At 42.5% G+C, this 23,870-nt stretch overlaps 2 protein-coding genes across 3 annotated transcripts; both read left to right on the plus strand.

The window, feature by feature from the left end:
• Nucleotides 1-19: 19 nt before the first annotated feature.
• On the plus strand, nt 20-2,438 carry si:ch73-345f18.3. Its single transcript, XM_041956147.1, has 4 exons — nt 20-170; nt 673-751; nt 887-1,108; nt 1,218-2,438. Exons 1-4 carry the CDS (start codon nt 117-119, stop codon nt 1,613-1,615), a joined length of 753 nt encoding a protein of 250 aa, XP_041812081.1. The 5' UTR covers nt 20-116; the 3' UTR covers nt 1,616-2,438.
• Nucleotides 2,439-3,302: 864 nt separating this feature from the next.
• Nucleotides 3,303-23,870, plus strand: fam126a (family with sequence similarity 126 member A). 2 transcript variants are annotated; one of them, XM_041955506.1, is made up of 12 exons: nt 3,303-3,469; nt 10,686-10,767; nt 11,880-11,981; nt 12,271-12,450; nt 13,335-13,415; nt 13,499-13,614; nt 15,276-15,371; nt 15,870-15,986; nt 16,639-16,726; nt 18,520-18,682; nt 19,830-20,173; nt 21,600-21,735. In XM_041955506.1, exons 2-11 carry the CDS (start codon nt 10,717-10,719, stop codon nt 20,126-20,128), a joined length of 1,293 nt encoding a protein of 430 aa, XP_041811440.1. In that variant the 5' UTR covers nt 3,303-3,469; nt 10,686-10,716; the 3' UTR covers nt 20,129-20,173; nt 21,600-21,735. The 2 variants fall into 2 exon arrangements, with proteins under 2 accessions (XP_041811440.1, XP_041811442.1); XM_041955508.1 differs by lacking the exon at nt 19,830-20,173 and having other exon boundaries at nt 21,600-23,870.

Below are 23,870 nucleotides of genomic sequence, written 5' to 3' on the forward strand. Positions count from 1 at the left end.
AAGAAAAGTTTTTCAGGAGTCTCATGACACTGACGTCATGTGGAATGCGGACTGCAGATGCATTGTCACAAATAATTGACCCGAAAACAAATTGAGAGACACCCGAGCCGGAGAAAATGCTCCGTTTTCTCTGCTGTTGCTGCTTCTCAGATGAAAACTCGGACAACGAGGTATGTGTTGAGTTTATCGTCCATGGTAAAGAGATCATAAAGTGGTTTCATTCGCGCTGAGACGAGAAACTTGGTCAGTGCTTTGCTTCAGTGGATTAACCCACTGCTGCTACTAATTGAATGTAGTAATGGTGAGGACTATATCCATTCGATATAGACCTAGTTGGAGCATGCTATACAGTTGCCACAGGAAAACGTCAAATAAAAGTATTTCCATGGTGTCTCGGAAGACAAAAACAATCAGCTAAATCACTGTAATGTTATATGTTCTCTCACAAGCGCAAAGTGCAGTGATACAACCGGATAACAAGGTCTCCATAAAGGCTGTGTGAACCACCTGAAATATTTTTTGTTAGAGATGTGAAACGTGTCCACACAACATGTTGCAGTGAGTTTATGACTAAGTATGCATCCAGGCAAAGACAAGCTTTATTAGTGCTTGTGTCTCCTTCCAAAAAGTCTCAATGAAAAAGTTTCCATGTAAAGAAAACTGCTATTTCAGAGGCAGCCCCTCCTGCAACCCAGACCATCTGACCTGAATGGAGCTGGATCAGCCAGGCAGACCCGGCCAGCACACAGTGGTACATCATCTCTTTAAATGTTTGTCTATCTGTCTCTATGTATACATACAATGCGTGTAGTTGTGGATAAATTTTAATAACATGTGTGCTTTTTTGCATGTCTTTTGTATGATGCTCTTTCTATTCCCCCTCCAGATGCACAGACCGTGAAGCGGATTGGCAGGCTGGTGATGAGGCGAGTGTGTGTGCCAGAGTTGGACCAGAGGTTTACAGACATGGCCGAGACTTTTAACGAACAGCAGGAGCGCTATGAGGCCATGGTCAAACACATCACCAACCTGCAACAGCTCCACGGCTGTAGCCATAATGGCACCCTGGCTATAGCTGAATGTCTGGGGAAAATCAGAGATGAGCATGGTAAATGACAAACTCAGAGCTCCCTGACAGTACGAGTAATGTGATGGCAGCCTCAATTTTCTGTTTCCATTGTGTCTCTGTTTCAATCTCCATCTCTCTCCCCTTCCAGAGGCCAAGTACAGGGTGTCCCTTAAGATAAAGGGCTATGACTTCTCCCTCAATGTGGTTCCTGTGAGGTCAGAGGGGGAAAGTGAGGAGGAACCACTGCCTCCACGTCTGCGATTGGCTCAGAATGAACTGAAGAGCACTTCTGAGAGTGCCAAGGCCACCATCTCAAAAGGTACCACACTTCAAGAGTTAATTGGCTGGCTGCTCCGCAGCAGGGATCAAATGGCCGAGCAAGTGAAGGGCGCTGCAGCAACTTACCAGGAGCAAGGACGACTGAATGAGAACCTGGAGGAGAACATAAAGGAAGTGAGGAGGGCGAAGGAGTTGTCGCTGGAATACAGACAGCAGGCCGGGGAAGTCCTCACTGAGGCTGCACAGATAGCAGGGTCTTATCTGTAGTTCATGCACATCTTGAATACTTTAATTGAATCCATCAATTACAATGCATGTATACGTGGTTCAAATATTTAGAGAGATCATACACACCCTTTGACAATTATGGGTATAGAAAACACTGCCAACCTAGCAACAGTCAGTTTGTGAAAATACACAGGGCTGCCAAACCTCAGCATCAATAACCTACACTCATATCCTAGCATAAACAATAACATGAGGAGTGTTTGAAATGTTACCAAGCAGATAATGAGACATGCACACAGAGAACATCATGCATGTATTTAAATGTGTCAAGTATACACTCTGCTTTGCAGGCCTTTGCAGCCTTTTGCATCATGTTTGCTACAAGAACATGACAACATCATATGTGCTTTTAAATGTTTTATATTAAGATTTTAATAAATATAGCAGAGACTTATTTAAAATGTATTAAAATATCTACTTATATGCACTTCATAACAGTATTTTCCTTGATGGGTGCGATTTTAGCAGCTAACATTAGGGGGCATTGCACACTCACTTAACTACAACAACTTTAATTCATACTCTTCAGATTTAGTCTGTTTTTCAGAGATTGCTCTACGTGGATAAAGATTCCTTAAAATCCCACAATCGGGGATCAGAATGATAAATGTATTACTATTTTTTTGCATATATATTTTTTTATTTTTACTTGATTTCATCATAACGTTTGCCGCTAGGAAAGAATGTAGAAAGTAAGTAAACAAGAAAGAACTCTGGTTGTGAACTGCACTGGATAATACACGTCTTCTATAATGCAATAAAGGACACAATTTCCCATAGCAGCAATGGGAACTGGACCAGAGCTTGTGGTAGTTTTTTGTGTAGTGTTTTGTTATTATAACATTGAGAGGGAGCATATTTGCTGCTTATTATCCACAGAGATCCATGCATTTATTAACTGATTAAAATCTGCAGCTTTCCATTTCCTATTAATGTGAAAGCAAACAAACACATGGTCATATGCCATCTTGATAATTAATTTTGGAAAATCCATTGTTCCAGAGGTCATTGTCATGTGACCATGCATTATTTATTGAAGGGAAACAGTTTTAGACTACTGCTTTTGCCTTAATCTTTACAGATTAATTTGTCATCAAGTGTACTGGATGTGATGGCTAAAACCTAAGAACGAATTATTCGACTCTAAATGAAAAAATCTGGGAATTAAAACAAATAAATTTAGAAAGTTTAATTTAAAAAATGCACATGTTTATGCTGGCAATTTATATTAATAATGTCCTTAATGACTGATTAATTACATGCTGCTTTACAGCAACAATGGTAAAATTTTTCTAATGTATACACATTTTAATTCTGTAATTTCTGTACAGAATTAAAATGTGTATATATTTTAATCAAAGAAATGATTGACTAAATATAATTCAACTGCAATTTATATTCTGCAGTATTGTCAATTATGCTTACAGTGCACTCATATGCCAACGGTCGATAATTACTTATGTATGTGATTCATTTAAAGAAAGTCTGGTTAATCACTCTGCTGTCAAAGAGCAGTGGCTGACTGCGACAACCGACCACGATCATGGAAATGATCAACGTGCACGCCTAGCATATAATGTGATTGGATACTGCTTGTAAGGGGCGTGGTATAAATTGATATACTACTCGCCCATTGGCTCAGACCCCTGTCATTCCGTGGAGACGGAGACCCTCGCCTAAGGTAGTCTGAGTGGAGAAAGTAATGAAGATGGAAGGAGGTGATGTTGATGAATTATTGAGGAGATTTATGGACTAGCGAAGTGATAGCCGTTTACTCGTCTTGTCGGAACGATAGAGGACAGCGATACCAGGAAATTGACAGATAGTATGCCAGTAAGTAAACAGTAACTTCCCCAGTTTACTTGGTGTCGCGCCTTAGCCAAGCTAGCTAATAGCAAGCTAATCTATAAGCAACTGTAATGACAGCCTGAAGTCATTCAGCAAGCCGAGATAGAGAGTGTGTGACGGCGGAGGATTAATTTACAGTCTCTGGCTGATACTTGTTGACTAATAAATTGAACTATATGGCTGGGAAAGCTAACGTTTGCCGCTGAGCTACCAGTGACTCGAGAAAGAATATCCCGGTGTTCAAACCAAAACTGTTAATACCACTTGTCATTGTGACAGAGTAACGTTAGCTGGTTAGCAGTGCCGAGAGACAGGTACAGTTATCAGTTAAATTAGCTATAGAGCATGAAATATAAAAGCAGATGGGAAGGCTTTCCACCGTGACAAACTAACGAGCTTTTCATTGCGACCATTTTGCTACTATAGTAGTTAAAGTCACATTTGTCTTAGAGACAGACTTTGTACCTGACTTTATCCAGTTTAGTAACAGCTGTGGGTGTCTGTGCGGTCTGTCAGGACCTTGCTAAGATAATAGTTGAGATTCCTCAGGTGATTTCTGTGTGTGTGTGTTTGAGTACCAGCTTGGCAGGGGTAACGTTAGATACACCTCTGCAGGCTGGCGTGTTAGATTATGCGTTGTTAAGATTTTTCTGATAGCTATCATGTGATGCAGCTTTCCTCCGTACCACTCACCCAGCACAGGGGTTTCCTGTCTGAGGGGGACTAGTATGAAGCTTTGCTGCAAAGCCCAAGTCAGTCCTGCTGTGTGAAATAAGCTTCTTTGTTACTGTACATGCATACAAGTTGCAATATGTTTTTTTTTTTTTACATTCTCTGTCCATCACAAAGACTGTGCTTCTGATATTGTGCCAGTTATTGTTTAAATGAGATGTTTTGTGGCTTAGTTCATAGTTTAGCCTTTTACTTTTCATACTGTGTGTGTGTGTGTGTGTGTTTTCCTTTGTCATTAGGGAGAGGCTTGCCCTTCAGCAATAGACAGGTTTGTCGGGTGGGTGATTGTGCACTGTTAAAGTGGTGTCATTATTGTGTGTGTGCGTAAAAGGCATGCATCCGTAGCTGCTAGTGTCTCCGGCGTCTTAATGCTCTTTGACAGTGAAGCCCGGCAGGTCATGGAGCAGGAAGATCGTGCAGGCTCTTCTGTCATCCAGCATCATAACTGGAGTCACCCATGCCTGCGGTTTCATGAAATATCCTGACAATCTAAGCAATGAAAACAGCTGCTATCCCATGAACATTAATATTTTACAAGAGCGTTGTCTAACTGTCTAAAGCTGAGACACACGCACTGAAAAGGGGTGATAAAAGAGAGTGCTGGAATTGAAATATCAATCATGTTAATCACTGGTCTCTTCAGACTTAATTGTTAAAGGAGGACAGGGAATTGGAGGGGCGAGAGGAGTGACGAAGACGCATCACTGGCTTAGAGGCAACGGAGAAAGGCGCATTGGCTGCTATAAGAGGATTCCTCCCTTTCAGATCTCTCTATCTGTCTCCCTTGGCAGCAAAAACCACACACAAACCACAGACTCTGTTGTCATTTCTGCTTAGCTACAGGCAGTCCTCTGCTTTAAAAGTGTGTACGAATCAGAGAGAAAACAGAAGCAAAAAAGCAGAACCACCCCCCCATCCCCTTCCTCCAAGCTGCAGGCAACCAGCTATTGAAGAAGACCCAGGGGGAGAGCAAGGTGGGAGGTGGTGATGCAACAGGGTTAACCTCAGGGCAATATAGTCCAAAAAAAGAATATAGCAACAGACAGCTTGAAAAAGATGTGATAGAAACTGAAGAGATGTTAAAACAAAATGCTGAAGTCCTAGGAACAGACTAACAGTGTAAACAGATCTTAGCTGGGCTGGAGATCAGGGCAGCCTGTGAGTTGTGGACATGTTAAAGGCTCTGCCCTTTATGGCCACAGTTACATAACCCTACCTTCACTGTGACTTGGACACCCACAGCTCCTGAAATAGTTCCTTAACGGCTTCTGCTTCCATTCAAGTTGAAACTAGCTTGTTGACAGTTGATAACTGACCCAGTTTGGATATTTGATGTGGAGGCATATTGCTGTAGTGCGCGGCTCTGACATTGGTTAGTGCAGTTAAATAGTTTATTAGTGGTTTGGGTGTGTCCGTAAAAGACTTGAGTCAGCTCAGAATACTTTAGTTAGTTTAGGTTAATTTCAGTTTATTTGATCTATTTTGCAGTTCTTAGTCTCCCCATATCTTTGGGCTTAGTAATGTGGGCGTCATTATCAGCCTAACCAAGTGCTTGTGTGGCTTGCACCCTGTGCCACAGGAAAGAGTAGCTGAGGTAAGTCTGTTGCTCTCAAAACCACCCACTTGGTCTTTCTCTCTGCTTTCTTTCTTCCCTCCACTCAGGCCCTCAGTCTTAGTGGCCCACTCACTTCCTGAAAAAAGGAAGGTTCCAAAGCATATGTGTAATAGGAAATGACTTAATCAGCAGTGAGGGATGTGTGTGTGTGTGTCCCTGTAATTCATTCTGGTATGGACTCACTTCAGTACTCTCTCCGGCAGCTTTCTCATACATGTATGTTCTTATTCCACTACTGAGCACTGTGTTTTGATTGTGCTGATTTCCTGTGGTTTTTCTGTAAATCCATGTGAAGTAGTATGTGTATGGTGTGTTTACTTCAGGTGTTATGCGGTAACTCTGTCAGGACATGCAAGTACACTTGCAACAAGGATTAGGAATGTAAACTCAAAGGAGACCCGTTTGTGTTGGCAGAAGCCTTCGAAAGGAGGAGTCAAAAATAAGCTCATTTAGACTGCCTACCCTGTGTTTGTGTGTCGGAGAGAAAGACAGAGGCGTGGGTGTAAATTCAGAGGGAACGAGCTGTCAGCTCGCTGTTTAGCTAGCTCACAGGAACAGGTTTTGTCAAACCAGACATTCAATAAACACACACTTGTGCAATGCATGACACATCCTCCGTCACTGCTTTTGCAAGTAGTTGGCTTCATCAGAACTTTGTATTGGTGGAAAAACTCAGTAGGCCACAACTAAGCTACTAAACACATTGGTTAGATCCATAATTTCTGGAGCCTGTTGAGATCACAGAGAGGTGTGTTTCATAATGTGCCTTTATCTCATGTGTTTCCCAGAGTCTGCAAGGTTGCCAGGGGCAGCACAGCCTGATGAACTCTCCTCCTTTATTGACCCTACTGTCTCACTCCTTTTTGAGTTATCATCCCTTGGGTTGTCATAGATCCCTCTTATCCCTCGTCTTTCTATACATCCATTTATCTCTCCTTCTATTCATTCAGTCATCAATCTCTGCTGTCCTCCTGCACTGCCTACCCATGTCTCTAATGCATTCATCATTCATCTACTTGTTCATCACTGCATCGGTTTGTTGCTTGTGTTTGTCAAGCAGGCTCAGCCACTTATCCTTAACACTGGTTTATTCATGTTTGTGTGTGTGTGTGTGTGTGTGTGTGTGTGTGTGTGTGTGTGTGTGTGTGTGTGTGTGTGTGTGTGTGTGTGTGTGTGTGTGTGTGTGTGTGTGTGTGTGTGTGTGTGTGTGTGTGTGTGTGTGTGTGTGTGTGTGTGCTGGTCAGTGTGGTTGAGCTACACAGAAGAAGATCACCAGCTTTTGCATCATTTGGAGTGTGTGTGAGTGTGTGTCTGTGTGTGTGTATGTGCGCTCTCTTTGTCTTATATTGACTTCTGTCACAATCTGTGAGTCCACAATGACATAGAGATGGCTAGCAGTTAGCCAACTAAGACGGAAGACAAACCTCTGCCTAATAACATAATTATACTCTTTCCTCCCAGGGCAATTAGTTTTCTATTTTCCTCCAGCAGTTGCTTGTGCCCATCTGCAGTATGTCAGTTGAGCCTAGAAATCTTCGAGTATTGCTGTCTCTTGCGGTTTGAATGCAGTTTCAGATTGAATCATCATCATTTTCATGGGTGAGTAGTCCAGTTATGGATTTTTAGTCTGTTCATGTGAACTAAAATGATATCAATATTAGAGCTGGAACAATTAGGTGGTTAAACAATTAGTGGACAGACAGAAAATTATACAGCAGCTATTTTGGTAACTGATTTATCATTTCATTTGTCAATCAAAAACATTCACTGGTTCCAACGTCCCCAGTGTGATATTTTGCTGCTTCTCTTAGTCTTTTATCATTGTAAAATTAATATCTTTGGGTTTTGCATTGGTGGCGGTCCACTTTGGCTCCAGGAGATAAAAAAGTTTTGGCTATTTTTCTGAAAATTTGAGAATTTATTGGGAGATTAATCAATTAGTTGTTTAAGGGCAAATTAATCAACAAGTTTTGAAAATCAACTAATTGTTTGGTTAGCTTTTTTTTTTTTAGTCTAAAAAACATCTTTGGTTTTGGACCGTTTATCGGACTAAAAAAAAAACAACTAGTTGATAAAGTCAACTTGAGCTTAAGGAGTTATGATGGGCATTTTTCACCTCTCTCTGACATTTAATAGACCGAATAGACCAATACTTGCTGCCTTTGACTGGCACTTTTTTTAAAAACCTTTTGAATATTGAATATTGGATTTTACGGTTGACTTGTTCGGGTTTATATTGTGCAAAATCTCAATCACTGAATACTTTTTAATCTAGTGTCATGCCTTTCAAATTAAGTCAATTCTATTTAGAGCCCAATATAACAAATTACTGTGTGTCTCAGGGGGCATTAGCATACACCACCCTCTGTCCTTTGGCCGAATGCACTCTTGCACTCTCATAAGTGTTACACGACTATGCCATGTTCTACATGATTAAAATACTTTTTAAAAACACTCTTTGATTTACAGCCACATCCTGTTTGTACCCGTGCGTCTGCCCCCTGCACTGCTCTTGTGTTGTTGCAGTGGCTTCTTGGCTTGCTGCTGAGGTAGGAGGCATATATTACATAGATAGGCAGCGTATATATCACATAGGTAGGCGGCATGGCAGGCGGCTGCTGATTTCAGTGTTCAGGCACCTTTTTCTGGATGCAGATGATGCAGATGCCAAGCCCCAGACAGTGTGGATGGAGTTGACTGGTTAAAAGTGTCTCTCTCTGTAGGAGGAGAAAGCCATAATCTTACAGGACTGACTCATCCACACTATAATCAAAGCCTTTTATTTTGTCATTCTGTGAGTTTACCATTAAAATGCACATGCTGCCTTTAGATATCGCTGTCCTCCTTGTTGTCCTCACCAGCGTGAAATAACAAAACAACAGACTGCCACAAAGAACTAATTTCTCTAAATGGAGGCTATTCTGCTTTATAATCCTTCCCCATTTCATGAGTCACTGGCTCCCCTCCCCCCTTGTCGTTCCTGTCATTGGTACAGTCCATAAATAGACACCTGGCTGCCATGGAGGGACCAAGCACCAGAATGATACAGAATAAAGCATTTGGATGTGTCAAAGGCAGATTAGGGAGCAGGGAAGACGGGGAGAGAGAGAGAAGTGATGTTGTGTGGGAGGATGAGCGGAAGGACAGAGGAAGCAAAGCAAGGACAGGGAGAGGATGTTTTTTTTGTTTATTATTACCACACATGCATTAGACATACATAAACACACATTTTGGAGATGAGAAGGTTTTTTCGATTATCATGATTTAAAATCAGTCCTACAATCTTCTGAATCTGCAATCTTTGAAGCGTTTCTTTGAATTCACTTGTAGAATATGTCTGAAATGTTCTCTTCTAATAGCTGGAAAGGTTAATACTTTTGTCTGTATGTGGTATGCGTGTCCATGTGTGTCATCCACTAAGGGAAATTTTGGAAGTGGAAGAGGTTTGAAACATGGTTTTATGGTACCTCCATCTCAGATTTGAGCACATTTTTCTGCATGACAAGCGTGCACATAGAAGGACTTCTTCCTCCCTCTTTCTTTTTCTCAGCCTCTGTTACCAGACACACCAAACATGGACTTTGTTTCTGCATTCAACGGCCAATTTAGCCTTGTGCTCGCAGTTTCTCTGTGCAGACAGGACAGAGCGCAGACATGACATACCCCGCAGTGAAAAAACTGCTAGTAGAAAACAGATAATCCATCAGACACGCATCAAGACTGCGTCCTCCTCCTCAGCAGAAAGCAGGTGTCTCTGTTCAGCCATTGCCTTACGTTGACCCTCACAGTGCAGAGTTGTAGTTTGTGTGTTGAGATGTGTTTCAAAATACAATCTGAGATTTTTTTCTGATAGTTTTCTGTCTCTGTTGCTCTTTCTTCATATCTATTTCCATCTTTGACATTCTCCCATCTGCTGTGACCACGAGCAGCAGTGTCAGATAGAAAGCAGCAGATGCTGTATTACCACACAGAGCAGCAATTAAAATGACATGGAGAGCAAAAGAAAAATTGTCCAGAGAATAAGCAAGAGAAGATATGTGTAACATTTGAGCTTCATTAGAAAAGAAGCTGCATGCATACAAGTTGAGTGTGTAAAGGAGGGAAGAGGGAATTTAAGATGCAGACAGCGTAAGTGCTGTGATGGATAGACGAGAATATCAAATATATCCAAGATGGATGAAGGCAGAGATGGAGAGACCAGAGCAATCTTTTCACTACAGGTAAATGTCAGCAAAAGCAGGTAAGAGCCTCTTCTTCTCTCTGTCTCTGTTCAAAGACATCCGAACTCTAGTGGCTGTTCAACAAGCATCTAAATTCTGCTGTGCCACTTGTTTTCTTCTTATCAGTGCTTCAATAGTGAAGCCAGCTAGGCTTCTCTGTGTGGGTGCTTTTTTATTTATTTTTTTCCTGGCTGAGTTGAGAATAGGTTAGGCACTTGCTGCAGAGATGTGTGTCTGGAGAAGAATACGAGGGAAACGGGAGAGTGAGAAGGACGGAAAGACGTATGCTTCTTCGGAGTATTGAATTGATGCCTGGAAAGTGTACAGTCTCTTTTCACCACTGTCATGGCATTGTTTGCCATTTGTGCCATTTGTAATAGAATATTTTTACCAGGATAGCAAATTATAGAAGGCTGGCACGCATGGAAGGAACCTTATCCAAGCTGTGATTGCTTGGTTGTGTGTGTGTGTGTGTGTGTGTGTGTGTGTGTGTGTGTGTGTGTGTGTGTGTGCGCGTGTGTGTGCGCGTGTGTGTGCGCGTGTGTGTGTGCGTGTGCAAATATACTGTATATTTGCTGTGTGTCTTTAATTATGCAAAATTTGTGTTTATGCGATATTTCTTTCTCTCTCTCAGGTAGAGGTGACTCCACTGCAGATGAGGGAACATGTTGGCTATGGACCAAGGAGTGGTGGAGGAATGGCTGTCAGAATTTAAGGTACTAATTCAGTGTGTGTTTGTGTGTGTGTGTGTGTGTGTGTGTGTGTGTGCGTGGGTGCAGAAAGTGGTGTTTAAAAGCACATATCCATAATCAGTATGCAGTATGTTCTCTGCTGCTTATTATTGGGGTGAAAAAAAATCCACGCACATCAACAAACACTCTCGCTGAAGTGTTTCGTTCCCTGAGAATTGTATGCTCCTACTCAAACATGTGCACTGATACGTGACTGCTACTGAAGCTGAGGCTTGGTGAGGCATAAAAATAACAAGGGAGCCAATGAAATTTTCCTGTGTGATGAGGTCCAACCTGCGAACCCCCCTCAGTGAAGTTGACCTTTAAATGCAACCAGATTGATGAAACTGACGGCTTCTTTAGACACAAAATATAATCACCCTTATTCATATTACATTCCGGTTCATTCACCTGTAACCGTAACATTGGACAGATTTCTCGCCTTAAAATTATATGTGTGCCCTGGAGTTGATGTGAATCAATTGACAGAAAGTGTCAGGTTTAAACAGATCAAATTTAGATGACATCAATTAATGTTTGAGTTGTCAGTACTCACTTTCCAACTTATCACGCTGTGTGTTTATTTTTAGAAAATTTAGTCAGTTACGCCTTGATCCCACTGGGCACAGATATATGAATGTAATATATGACCTGCATCATACCCCTCCATGGCTTCATACCCCACCGCTAGCACTTTAGAAGCAGAGTGTTTTGCCTGCCCGATTTTGTTGACTTACTTAGATTTTGCTGTTTTGCTATCATTGTTGTGCTTCTCCTATGGGTAAGTAGGTTACATAGTTAAATGGGTTTTCTTTGTCTGTTATTATTTTGAAGATTACCGGATTCTCTATGTTGTTCCTGTGTCTAACTTCCTGCCTGGCTTGATCTGCTCTGTGCAGCCTGATGTGGTTTCTGTCAAAAATTGATTAGGCAAATATTTTAGGCAGAGTAGAGCAGAGAGCCGCTTCTGAACATGCAACATATCTGCGACGGCACATCTGGTGGATTCGCAAGCACTGTCTAGTAGCTCCAGCGGTCTGATGGAGTCAAGTTGCTAGTGTATCAAACTTCAGCTGTTGTTCATGTGTTTGTTTCAGACCCTTCCTGACAGTGCTGTGTCCAACTATGCCGCCTCACTAAAAGACAAAGGTTGCCTGGTCCCCGCACTCTACAAGGTCATCCGAGAGAACTACAGCGATGTACGGTCATGTAAACAATATCTGTCTTAAATACCTGACGATACAACACTTTGAGTACTTTGTCATGTTTCCAGTGCAACCATTTACCTGTAATTATGATATTATCTTGATCATCTTGTGTACTTTTTGTCATATTGTTTTTTTTTGTTTTTGTTTTTTTTTTTACTGCTATGCCTCGTCCTGACATTATTGATGCGCCATAAATGCCAAATGCGAAATTTATCACTGCTCTAGTGGCAGTTATTGATGTCACCATGTGCCCATGTTTTTGGCTTTCTGTCCTACCCAGTTGCTGGAGCCAGTATGTCACCAGTTGTTTGAGTTTTACCGGAGCGGTGAGCCGCAGCTGCAGCGTTTCACGCTACAGTTCCTGCCAGAGCTCCTGTGGAGCCTCCTGTCCGTCAGCGCAGCCAGAGACCCCCACACCTCCGGCTGCATCGAGGCTCTGCTGCTGGGCATTTACAACCTGGTAGGGGAGGTGTCTGTCTGTCTCTGTGTGTGTCTGTCTGTCTGTCTGTGCATTTGAATTTTTAATACCTCATTGTGTCACAGCTGGTTTGTTTTATGTATTATCCATAGAGGAGATATACTCTTGTTAATAACAATTAATAGTTTCCAGTGTGATAAATACAAGGTAAGGATAAACAGTAGAAAAAAGTAATTGAGCCTTAGCAAGTGGGTGTAATCGTGCAGTTCCAGAAGCATGCAAGGACTTAACCTCTCAACTATTTCTAGGATCTGCGCCATGTGTTTTGAAAGATTACTTTATACCCTTTCTGCCTTGTTTGACAGCTATGCATGGAGAGTTACAGGAAATGTGTGTTAGAAATAAGGGAATTGAAATCCAATGACTTTGCAAATACACAATATGGATGAGTTGCACTTTACAAATGCCCACAAGCTTCCCACAGAGAGATGCCAGCACGAATAATTATTAAAGCGTGTTGAGTCCCATTTCCATCCATTTTGGCTCTTAATGTCCTATCTATCAGCAAAGTGCAGTGTCCCCTAACTTCCTCTCTGAATAGCAGAATAGGTCAGCTGTCACTCAACACAGTGGCTGGCTCCCATTAATCTATTTGACATTAACATGCACACAGGGGACACCAAAACCCTGGGGTTTGTATGTGTGTGTTCATGCAGTATACTCACATACAACATCAAACTGAGTGGGGAAACAGAGACCCTGAGGTCCACACACACAAACACCCACACATGAGAGATGAGTGTGCTTGAAGAGATAAGCACATGCTCTTTAGAGGTTCAGGGCAAACACACAAAAAAAGGTTTTTGTTTTTTTTTCTCGCCCACAGAAACATTTTCTCATTGTCTTCCTGCCTTTCTCTTTCACAGGAAATAGTTGATAAAGATGGACAAAGCAAAGTATTATCTTTCACCGTCCCTTCCCTCTCCAAACCGTCAGTGTACCATGAGGTGAGAAACACACACAAATCTTTTAATTGGCTTTTGCAGAAATGTTCAATTTTAAAACTTCATCTTCATCTTTCCACCTCTAGCCTTCAGCCATCGGCTCCATTGCCCTTACAGAAGGGGCTCTAGCCAATCACGGGCTGAGCAGGGTTGTGTACAGCGGGCCGCACCTCCAGAGAGAGACCTTTACAGCACAAAACAGGTAAGAGGCTTGATGGGCGCACTTGTTTTAAAGTCTGGTGGGCAGGTGGTGATGTATCAGCAGGGTAGAGTTTGTACGTGGTCTATAGCAGGCTTTCCTGGCAGCAGGCTGTCAGTCTTCCTGCTTAGAATTGCCAGCAAATACCAGCCAATAACCAAAGTTAAAACACACATGAAGGAGGAGGAACAAGCTGACAAAGAAACACTGAGGAGTTCAGTAACCATGCTCTTGTGTGGTTTTTTTGTTGCTTTGAAAGTGAACTTTCCAACATATTGCCAAGAAGTTCATTTATTTAGTTGAATCTACTATAAATAAATCTTACAACTAGTGAAGTTTTACTGAAATGTTACTGTTGAACATACATTTTTACCCACCTACACATCCAAACTGATTCCATTCTTAAAGTATGTGGGTTGATGTTTTGCAGAGAAGATATGGTATGAGTAAACAAATCTCCGGGCAAATCTCGTCTCTCACTGACGATATCTTACAAACATTGACTATTATATTGTAATGTGTCATATTCTTGTCAACCTGCATGTTTTCTACCAGGATGATTGTAAGCTTAATACCAGTCCAGAATCTCAGGCATAAGGCGTTCAGGTACGGTTTTGGATGCAGTCAGTGGGAGGATAAATTGGGACACAAATTAATCCAAAAAAATGTAACTTTGATCTGAGATTTCAAGTTAAATGTAGTTTGACAGCCTCATCACATATGGTAGGTTACCTTAAACATCAGTCTAGTTCCAGTGATTCCTGTCCTCAGACTGGTGATGGGGACTTAAGCTGCTGCCAGGGCCAATTATTTTCTGCATGGCGAACTAACGTCAGTGAAGGCCTGTGGCAGTTCTCTTTGCTTTGTTGCATTTGAAGTTGTGATATTGCTGTTAGGGTTTCCTAAATTAATGTAATGAGGCCAGACTGCAGCCAGACTCTGAAGGTCGTGGTGCTGAGAGTTGAACTTTTTTCACTGCTGTTTTCTTTTACTGCTTCAGACTGACTGGAAAGATTATTTACTTATGACTATTGTGAGAAAACAAGTCTGACTGCTTTTTAAGATCCTGCAGAGATGCTTTGATCTTGGTCTCTTCAATGTTGCAGTAGTTTTTGAAAGTTAACCTGGGTATCTTATTGGTGCATGCTGTAATTTTCACTGGGTAATTTTTAATGGGGAGCTGTACAGGTTTTTACACATCCGAGTCTGTTACGGGTCCTGGTTAAATCTGAAAATGCCTCAAGTGTTATCATTTAAAGCAGCATTGGTTGTGACTACAAGTTGTAGTGAAAAATGAATGAAGTCTGGGGGTGTGGCGTTAGAAAGAAGTGAGTTCACCAAACCTAATACAGCTGAATCTATGACCAAACTGTTGGCAGTTGAGTTGCATTGTGGGTAACGTAGGTGCCAGGTTTTGACATACAAGAAGAATGGAATAAAAAGGCTACCTCTGGTTTGCTTGGAGTGGAGTGCCCCATTGGAGAGCCCCAATTTCGTAATCTTTCAGCCTGTCTTTTTGTGCTGATTTTACCTACAGTATAGATGGTAGTGTAACTGTGTCTGAGAGTTTTGCATCTAATATGCTTTAAATGTTGTTTTGATGTGTCATGTTGGACATGAGGACATAAGAATGCTATTTTCAAGGGTCTGTTTGTGTTGTTGAGATTTGAGGTGCTGACCTTCCTGCTGCTGTGCTACAATGCTGCTCTCAGTTACATGACCTCCACATCCCTCCAGTCCCTCTGCCAGCTCAGCTCCAGGTAAAACACGCACACACACAAACATTATTTTGCAAGCACTTGCTTATCTGATCCTCTTATAGACGTTGGTGCCAGAGAGAACCAAGATATCGCTATTCAACGACGGGCTAAGATGTAGACACATTGCAGCTCAGCAATTTTGGTAATCTGCCAACTGCAGCTGAGCATTGCTCTGATAAGGACAGAGCTAAAGAGTAGTCATCAGCTTTGATTTCTCCTTGACAGTTGCTGCGTGCCAGAAATTCAGTACCTTTAAGTCCTGTGGGCAATGTAGTGAACCAGTGATAAATCATTATGTAGCATGCATTGTATGCACTCCACGTGTGTGCATATTTATACCCAGCACTTATTTGCTCATTACTGGGTTTGATATCAGCTCACAGTAAATTCCCTTGATGCAGCTGCAGCCAAACAGCTCAGTGGAGTGGTTGATTAAAGCTTCCCTTTTTTTCACTTCTATAAGCTTCCTGATTGTGTTTTTTATTTGTTATCCTCCAGGGTGTGTATATGCGGTTACCCACGGCAACAGATGCGGCGCTACAAGGGCATTAGCACACGACTGACAGTCACGTCAGAATTCCTGGTTCAGCTCATCACAGGGATACACTACGCCTTGTGAGTGTACACACATGCCTACATGACCAGACCAGTGCAGCACAGACACACATAACTTTTCGTGTCTTTTTACTCTAAGTGTATGCACTGCTTAACATTTTTCTTAAAATGGCTGTCCTCCCTCTATGACACCATTTGAGTTGTTCTCATTATTTTTTGACATATGTGTTTTTAAATAGGTTGCTCTGTGACAGCACTGAACCTGCTCATTTTGCAGTACGAACCAGTTCACATTGCTGTGTTGCATTTCACAAATGACTTGACATCTTTATCACAATATAGCATAAGCAGCTGACATCAAAACATACTGACTGGTGTCTGCTGCCTCAACCTGCATCTCTAGTTATACTCAATTGAATATGCACAATATGACTGTTACAGCTCTGATGTGATGATCAAGCTATTAAAGGCGCCCTGTGAAGTCCTCTTGTAAACAAGCAGAATGTTTACATTCAGCGTGACTCACCTGTGTGTGCGTGCATGTGCATGTACGTCTTAATGCATGTACACGAAATAAACAAAACAGGGACACGCTCAGAGAAAAACAGCTCCATAGCGCTACTGGAGGTCTAAAAGGCCACTGGGAAACATCAGATTGTATCTTACACTCATATCCTCAATTACATGTTTGTGTTTGTGCCTGTGTGTCTAGGTGTAATGGGGAAGTTGAACTGGGATCCAAAGCACTGGATGATGTTCTGTATCGGGCCCAGCTGGAGCTATTCCCTGAAGCTCTGTTGGTGGGTGCAATCTTTTGGTGTTTTTCCCTGCTACTATCACATCTCCCTTCTCTCTCTCTTTGTGTGTGTGTGTCAGAGAGCATGTGATTTAGACGCACATGCTCGCCTGTGGTTTTGATTCATGCACAGCACACCATGCTGTATTGTGTTGGTCTCTGTGTGTGTCAGAGGCTGCAAGCAGAGTGTAATCCCACTAGATTATTTACATGCTTTCCACTCTGCTCTGTTAAGCCGTAATCCTTGAGGTCCAGGGAGTAGAGGATTGAACCTAAGCTCACAGTATTGCTACACAAGTCAAGGTGTACTCCTCCACAACAATCAAAACCCACAAACTTTGGGTTCACATTCATAAGAATGGTGTTGGGGTTTAAAAATATGTTTTTAAGATAAAGAAAACGCTTTCCGGACACATGCCATGAACACACTCACGCTATTGTGAAAGGGTTAAAATCTCAGCCTTTTTGTCCAGCGTGTTTATCAGTTTACTTGTTGCAGTGGAACGCGCCAGGTGGCTGCTAGCTAAGCGTAGCTTGGTGACGTGTACCTCATGAGACCAGTGTGTTGAAGCCTCACAGACAAAAGACATGTTGTGTTGTGATTATGATGCCTTCCACCTCATGTTAAGTATAAACTGTTACATGATCATTAGTACAAGTGCTGCTTGAGAATTTCCTGCAAGGCCTGAGGGTATTATAGAAAGACTTGTGAAATGGTGTTATATAGAGTGAAATACAAAGCCTTTTTGTTTTTCTTATATCACTAGTCTGTGTACCTCAGTCAGTTTGGACTGAGCTTTTAGGTTTATCCCTGTGCATAAATCTGGTAAAAATGAGGTTATTGATCAGATGTTATTTGTTTGGTCTCATGATTGGAACTTGAGTCTGACTTGAGAGCAAAAAATGTCTTAGAGGTGTCAGAAAGTGTGCACTGGGCCAGTGCCTTTACAGTTGGAGCTTTTTTTGGGTGATCAGTTGGGGCAGTTCTTAATTGAGCGATGAGACAGAAAAACTTGCTCCTTTAGTTGTAGTTGTACTTGCTCAACAGTACTACTATTTTAAGTGCCTAACAGGAAAAACTTAAATCAGATACTTGTACAAATGTAGCATAAATGAAATGTAGACAGTTCATACTTTGTGGCATGCAGCAGTTGATGACTAAAAAAATAAATGAAAAAAGTCCAAAACCTAAAAGTGTTCTCTCTAGAAACCTTTAATATTGCACTGTAAATAGTATCGTTACAGCAATTCATGCATCAGCTTTATTTTTAATGTTATAAGTAATTGTGAAAAGATTATATCATGCCAGATGTTTAAGATGGATTCTTCCTCAGTTTGAAATGTTTAAAAATATAAATATAAGGTCACAACTCAGCTGGCATTTTCAAATGAGCTGCGCTCTTAAGATTTGATGTACATCACATGGCCGTGTGAAAAATAAAGCACTTTCAAACTGTATAGCATCACATCTACTGGAGGACACTGTTCCTCCACACTTAAAGAATACATTTTTGGATTTTTTGCATTTAGTTGAGTCACAAGTTGAGTTATGTTAACTCCACACATCTCTGAGTTCACAGTAATTGCTGTGGTAGCTCAGAGGTAGTGCAACAGACAAGAAGGGGGCCTGTAGTAGAATGGAGAGACAAAAGTAACAGGAACATGTTGGGCCAGTTGATAACTTGTCAGAAAGCCAGTTCAGTTCGTCACTGGCTGAGAGCCACTGGTCACCTTCTGTGAAACTCTCCATCATCTGAAGCAGCAAAGTTAGTCCGTGCATGCTTTTCTTGCCCTCAGGTGGGTAATGCCATCAAGTCGTCACTGCATGGCGCAGCGCTGAAGAGCAACAACAAGGAGGGTGCACGGAGCATCCAGGTAGAGATCACACCGACCTCCTCAAGGATCTCCCGAAATGCTGTCACCTCCCTCTCCATCAGGGGACACCGCTGGAAGAGACACGGTAAGACTCATGCACAAGGGGAGAAGAAGTAAAATGAGACATAGTGACACAGCTGGGGTAGTTGAAGCCGCTGAAACAAAAGAAGGGCTCTCGTGCACACTGTTCACATTTTTCTTTAACAATCGCATTTTTATGGGTTAATAAAAATAAAATTGTTTAATTGAAGAACAAAACCATGCCAAAGGAGAGAGCGAAAAGTTTAGATCTCTTCATCGTTCACTCAGTCTACCATTCCATGTCCTACAATCACTGTGTTATTAAGTGTTGTTGTCATCCTTCTGTCCTCTGTGAAGCTGAATCAAAATCATCTCTGAGCTGTTAAGATTTGCCCAAGTTGGAGACAATACATAGACAGGCAAGCATACATAGTGTGAGAGCAGTCAAAAAAAATCAGAAAGTCAGAAAAATACCAAGAGTGCCTCAACACAGCGCATGAACTAATCTGACAGGAAACCAGCGAGCAGGCAGTGTATTTATAGCATAATACAGATCCGCTTGTGTATTCCATATGTTGTGTTTTATGAAGATTCAGCTCTGTGCCAGAGGAAATTTGTTGCATTTTGATGACGACAGAACAAATAAGAATTATACGTGGAATTAGAGTCAGTGATGACAGTCTGTATGTGGTTTATAATTAGGAGTGCAGCTCTCTTTTCACAGAGTGCAGATAAAGGCAGGTAAATTACAGCCTTCAGATAGTTTAATGAGTAGCTTTCATCTTGAGCGTTAACACCTTTTTCTCATCTCATGGATATCTGCTCATTGCTGCCAGCTACTTGTTTATGCTGTTGTTGTGAGCAGATGATAGAGGAAAATACTATTAAATATTAATTTATGTGTAGGGGTGAGCGGTGACCCAGTGTGAAATGTGATTCCATTCAAAGACTGTGTTCATTTTCATCTCCACATAGCATGTACTTTGACCATGTGTTATGTTCTGATCACTATAATTTTTGTCTTTTTATTTTTCTGCCATTACATTGATTACCTCTGTGTGTCTTGTGTCACTGTGGTCGTGTGTGCCTGTGCACATGGCTGTCTTTTGGCTTTTCATGTATGTGTGCATGATACCTGTCTGTCTGTCTGTGTGTTTGTGTGTGTTTTATAAATGTATTGTCGCACTACTTCCATGCCGCCCCACCATCAGAGTCCCAGGAGGTGAGTGTAGACAGTGAGGCTGCGCTGGGGGGCGTGGCCATCCCCGAGATCAGTGTGACAGGTGTGAGCGGCGAGAGAATGCCCAACGGAGACTCCCTGCGGCTGCGCCCCGACGGCCGCGTCCAGCCCGACTGCGATACGTTGGGCGCCGCCTCTGAGGTCAGCCTGGACCCTCGTGGTCATGACTCCGGCTCGCGGGGTCAGGAGGTCAGGAGGCAGAAGTCTGTGAGGCGGATGGTGGAGAATGAGGGTTCTGGGTCAGCCTCCACAGGGAGGAGCCAGTACTAAGGTCCTGCCCCTCCTTCCCTCTGCCCCACTCCCGGGGTAACCTAGGTAACCGTGTGTGGGGGGGCGTGGTCTGAAAAGCTGCATGATGACTTCCCCCTTTACCTTTTTGCGCTGGGCTCCACCAACCTCTCTTCGCCTAATTGCACTATTCCTGTCATCTGTTTATCCAATGTCATTCATTCATTTACTCTCTCCTTTGTGGCTAAAGCTTCCTCATAAAGATCTCCTGCTGAGACTCCTTCAAATCAAATTAATTGTCTAAGATCTAACTGAACTTAACAGATCAATAACCTAACAAAAATGCATAATAATGAAATGTGCTTGGTTGAATCATACAATCAAAATGCAGTTGAGGTGCTTATGTTATATTATAAAAGCAGCTTCATGAACAGTAAATATGACACACATACTGTAGATATAAAACTGCAAACTTCCATAAAAGTCACTCACTAAAGCCTAAGGTCAGGTCACTGATAACAAAAAGGTCTCATGACCTTGAATCATAAAGCCTAGATATTATATCTCTATTAACAGTGCCTGCACCAGGAAGCTTTTGGTTCTCTTAAAGCACACCTCGGTACGCCTCGACACATTATCCCTGGGTTGCACCTGGAGACAGATTACTTCCTTCTGACTGGTAGCTAGAAGCTGAGGAAAGATATGCAGGTCCTGAATTATTTGAAGCAAAAGCTGCTCAGTGTTAAATCTAGACTTGAATCTGATGACTCCTGACCTGTTTTTTTTTTTTTTTTTTTTTAAACAGGCTAAACCTGACCATGAAAGATTTTAACAGGACCTGCCTATCTGTCTGTGCACCAGCTGTTTACAGGTGTTCTGTTACAGTGATAGCATCAGATCAAAAGTGTGTTTGTGCATATGCGGGTTGTTGGCCACTCACACAGGTGTGGATGCACACCTTGAAGCAGGAAACGTGTTTATTTTTGTATGTGTGTCTTTAGAGTTAGTGAAGAGAAACACGAGTATTTTGGGTTTATTTCTTCATGTCTGTTTGCCTTCCTCTACTTTTTCCCTTTGTGGTCTTTCCGAGGCTTACGCTCTTAGACTCTGTCCTCTCCTGCCTTTGAGACAAAACATGCACTCCTCTGCCAGTAAACAGCTGACTGTTAATCTAACCTGTGTGCTGGACTGAAATACTCAACTTGCATTGTCCCATGTCAGGTGGTGAAATGTCCCTGTTAGCTGAGGTTACAGTGTGAAGGTGCCACCTGCTGGACAGTGATGGAACTCCTCTGTCATGCAGCCCAACACGAAGTCATCACGAACAAGGCATTTAATGCATAATGTACTGTTTTTAAAGAATCATCATTCATCTGAATGATTTGATTGGATCAGATGGGCTGGATGACAGAGGAGCTGTTTCTGTTTTTGTTTTTTTCCTCTGCTCGCTCCTGTTTTTCATTTTGGTACTTGTTTTCTCTCCCTCTGTTTGTTCTGTGTGTCTCTGTCACAGACGCAGTGGATCTGGGTTCCCCGGATGAGCTGATGGATATTTCGGAGGTGGATGAAGGGGTTTGGCCAGGCGGTGTGTGGCCTGACATGACACCACCTACCATCACTATCAGCAACAGTGTCACCACGTTGAACCTGGGGGCCAAGGCCATGAAGAAGTGTCGGCTGGGCGGGCGCACCAGCAAGGACAAGGACAAGGATGCGGGCCCTCTAACAACGGGCCGGGCCGCCAGCGAGAACACAGAGCTGTCTGTCAAGCGACTGACCCTCACTTCGAGCCAATCAGTGCCCAAGGCAGGAGCTCTCACCAGCTTGACACGCACCGCCAGCGCCGTCTTCTCCCGCTCTTTCGAGCAGGTGGCCAGCGGCAACGCCACTCCCTCCAGCAACCACACCGCCTCTGAAGCTGGCCGCTATTCCTGCAGCCTGCAGGAGGAAGGGCTGGGGTACTTGAGTCCGGCGCCAAACCACACGCAGCGCTCTCCCAGCATCAGTGTGCACCTTGGTTCTGACCTGTGAACCCTTTGTGACTTCTGACTACCTGAACCCTTGCCTCTGATCTTGTGACCCTGTACCTGTGACCTGGAACTCCAAGCCATGCCAACTGCAACAGACCACAAACAGATGAACAGACACTCCTGCTGGTTCCCTTGTCACTCTGTTTTAACGTCTTTGACTCTGTGCTGTAAACCAGCCTGCCACCCCGCTCCATTCAGACATCCAGAGCTCCCTCCCTCCCAGCAGAGTCTCCTCCCGGCCTGATGGAGGCGGGATGTCAGGGATGCCACCTCCAGTTTCAACTGTTTTTTGAAACTGGACTCTTTTTTTTTTTTTTTTTTTTACCAGTGCACTGTTGCCGTGAAGTCGTGCCAGGACAAAACTGCACAGAGCAGCCTGTCGTAAATGGTTGCGCTTAAAACTCATTACTAAAAAAAACTGTGTGGAAAAGTATTTGGAAAGTATTTTAATTGGCGTTTGTTGCCCCTGCATGGCTTTTCCATACATCCATCCTGACCTTGCCCAGGTTTGAGGGCAGATGTTGAGTATGTGTGAGCATGCTTGGGTGTGTGTACTGTATGTGTGTATGTGCAATTGTTTTTTTAGAATAAAGGCTGCTGATTGATTCAATGAACAAGGTATGATTCTCCAAGATCAAACAAGTGTTTCTACTCCTGTTTTAAAAATAATAGATCCCCTACCGTAGCAATACAAATCTCTCCTATCCTGTGTTTTCCATCTCCCTGGAAGATTACCCAAACTCCCTCCATTGCCACAAGTTATAGCTATGCTTCTTCAAAGAAAATCTGTATTCTTCCCGTAAAACATAAGGAAAAATGACCTCTAAATAATCAATCAGTGTGATAAGAATCTGTTCTTTATGTTTACAACTGCACAGTATTGTCATTGTGATGGAGAAGCAATATTTGTGTCCCTTCCTCTCTCTCCTTAAGCACTTTCCTCAATTGCTGTGTATTTGATGGCAAAAACAAAACTCCAACTTTGACAAAAAATGAGGATGTTATGACAATTTGGGGGGGGAGTGATGGGTGTGTATGATTTTAGATATTGAATTTTGCACTTGAAAGAGCAAACGAGTTGTGTTCTCAACTTTGGTATTTTCTTATGACGAACAAGAGAGGTTCGACTCTCAACTGTGGTAATTTCCTGTGAGAACGGATCTCTTCGACTCGCACATCTAGCCATTGGTTAAAAAAAAACAAAAAAAAGCTTAAAACCACACAGACTTGAAGTCCATCTACTTGCAAAGAGGTAAAAGAATGTGATAGCGAAACTGTAACTGAACTTATTGCTGTGCGTTCTGCAGTAAGAAGGCGTGCGGGCCAACAAGGCATCTTGATCCACCCACCATTCCAGCAGTTTGTAGTACTTTGGTGATGTGTTTCCTGTGTCCCTCTTCGTTGCTCACATCATCACCTCACATGACATGGTGATATTCTCCTCTACCAAAAAAGGAATTGAACTCCACCCGTCTGCTACATTTGATGTCCTAAAATCAAGCATTCTTGCTGTCCTGCCCTCAAGCAAAAGTGTGTTCTGTTGTTTGTGTACTAGAACTGTTGAGTGTCCATACAGTAGCTTGGTGGGACAACAACAATCATCGTGTTTCTGTATGTGGGGTTTACAGAGTGTGAATGGGTAAGCTCTTGTTGTTCATCACACTGTTGTACTAAAGTTGGTTTATATTGGCCTTTCTATGTCTGAAGATAACTCACTGCTACAACTTCTGGGAATAAAGTGTTTCTATATTTCA

Source organism: Chelmon rostratus, chromosome 16 (genome assembly GCF_017976325.1).
Source record: "Chelmon rostratus isolate fCheRos1 chromosome 16, fCheRos1.pri, whole genome shotgun sequence".
NCBI classification, from domain to species: Eukaryota; Metazoa; Chordata; class Actinopteri; order Chaetodontiformes; family Chaetodontidae; genus Chelmon; species Chelmon rostratus.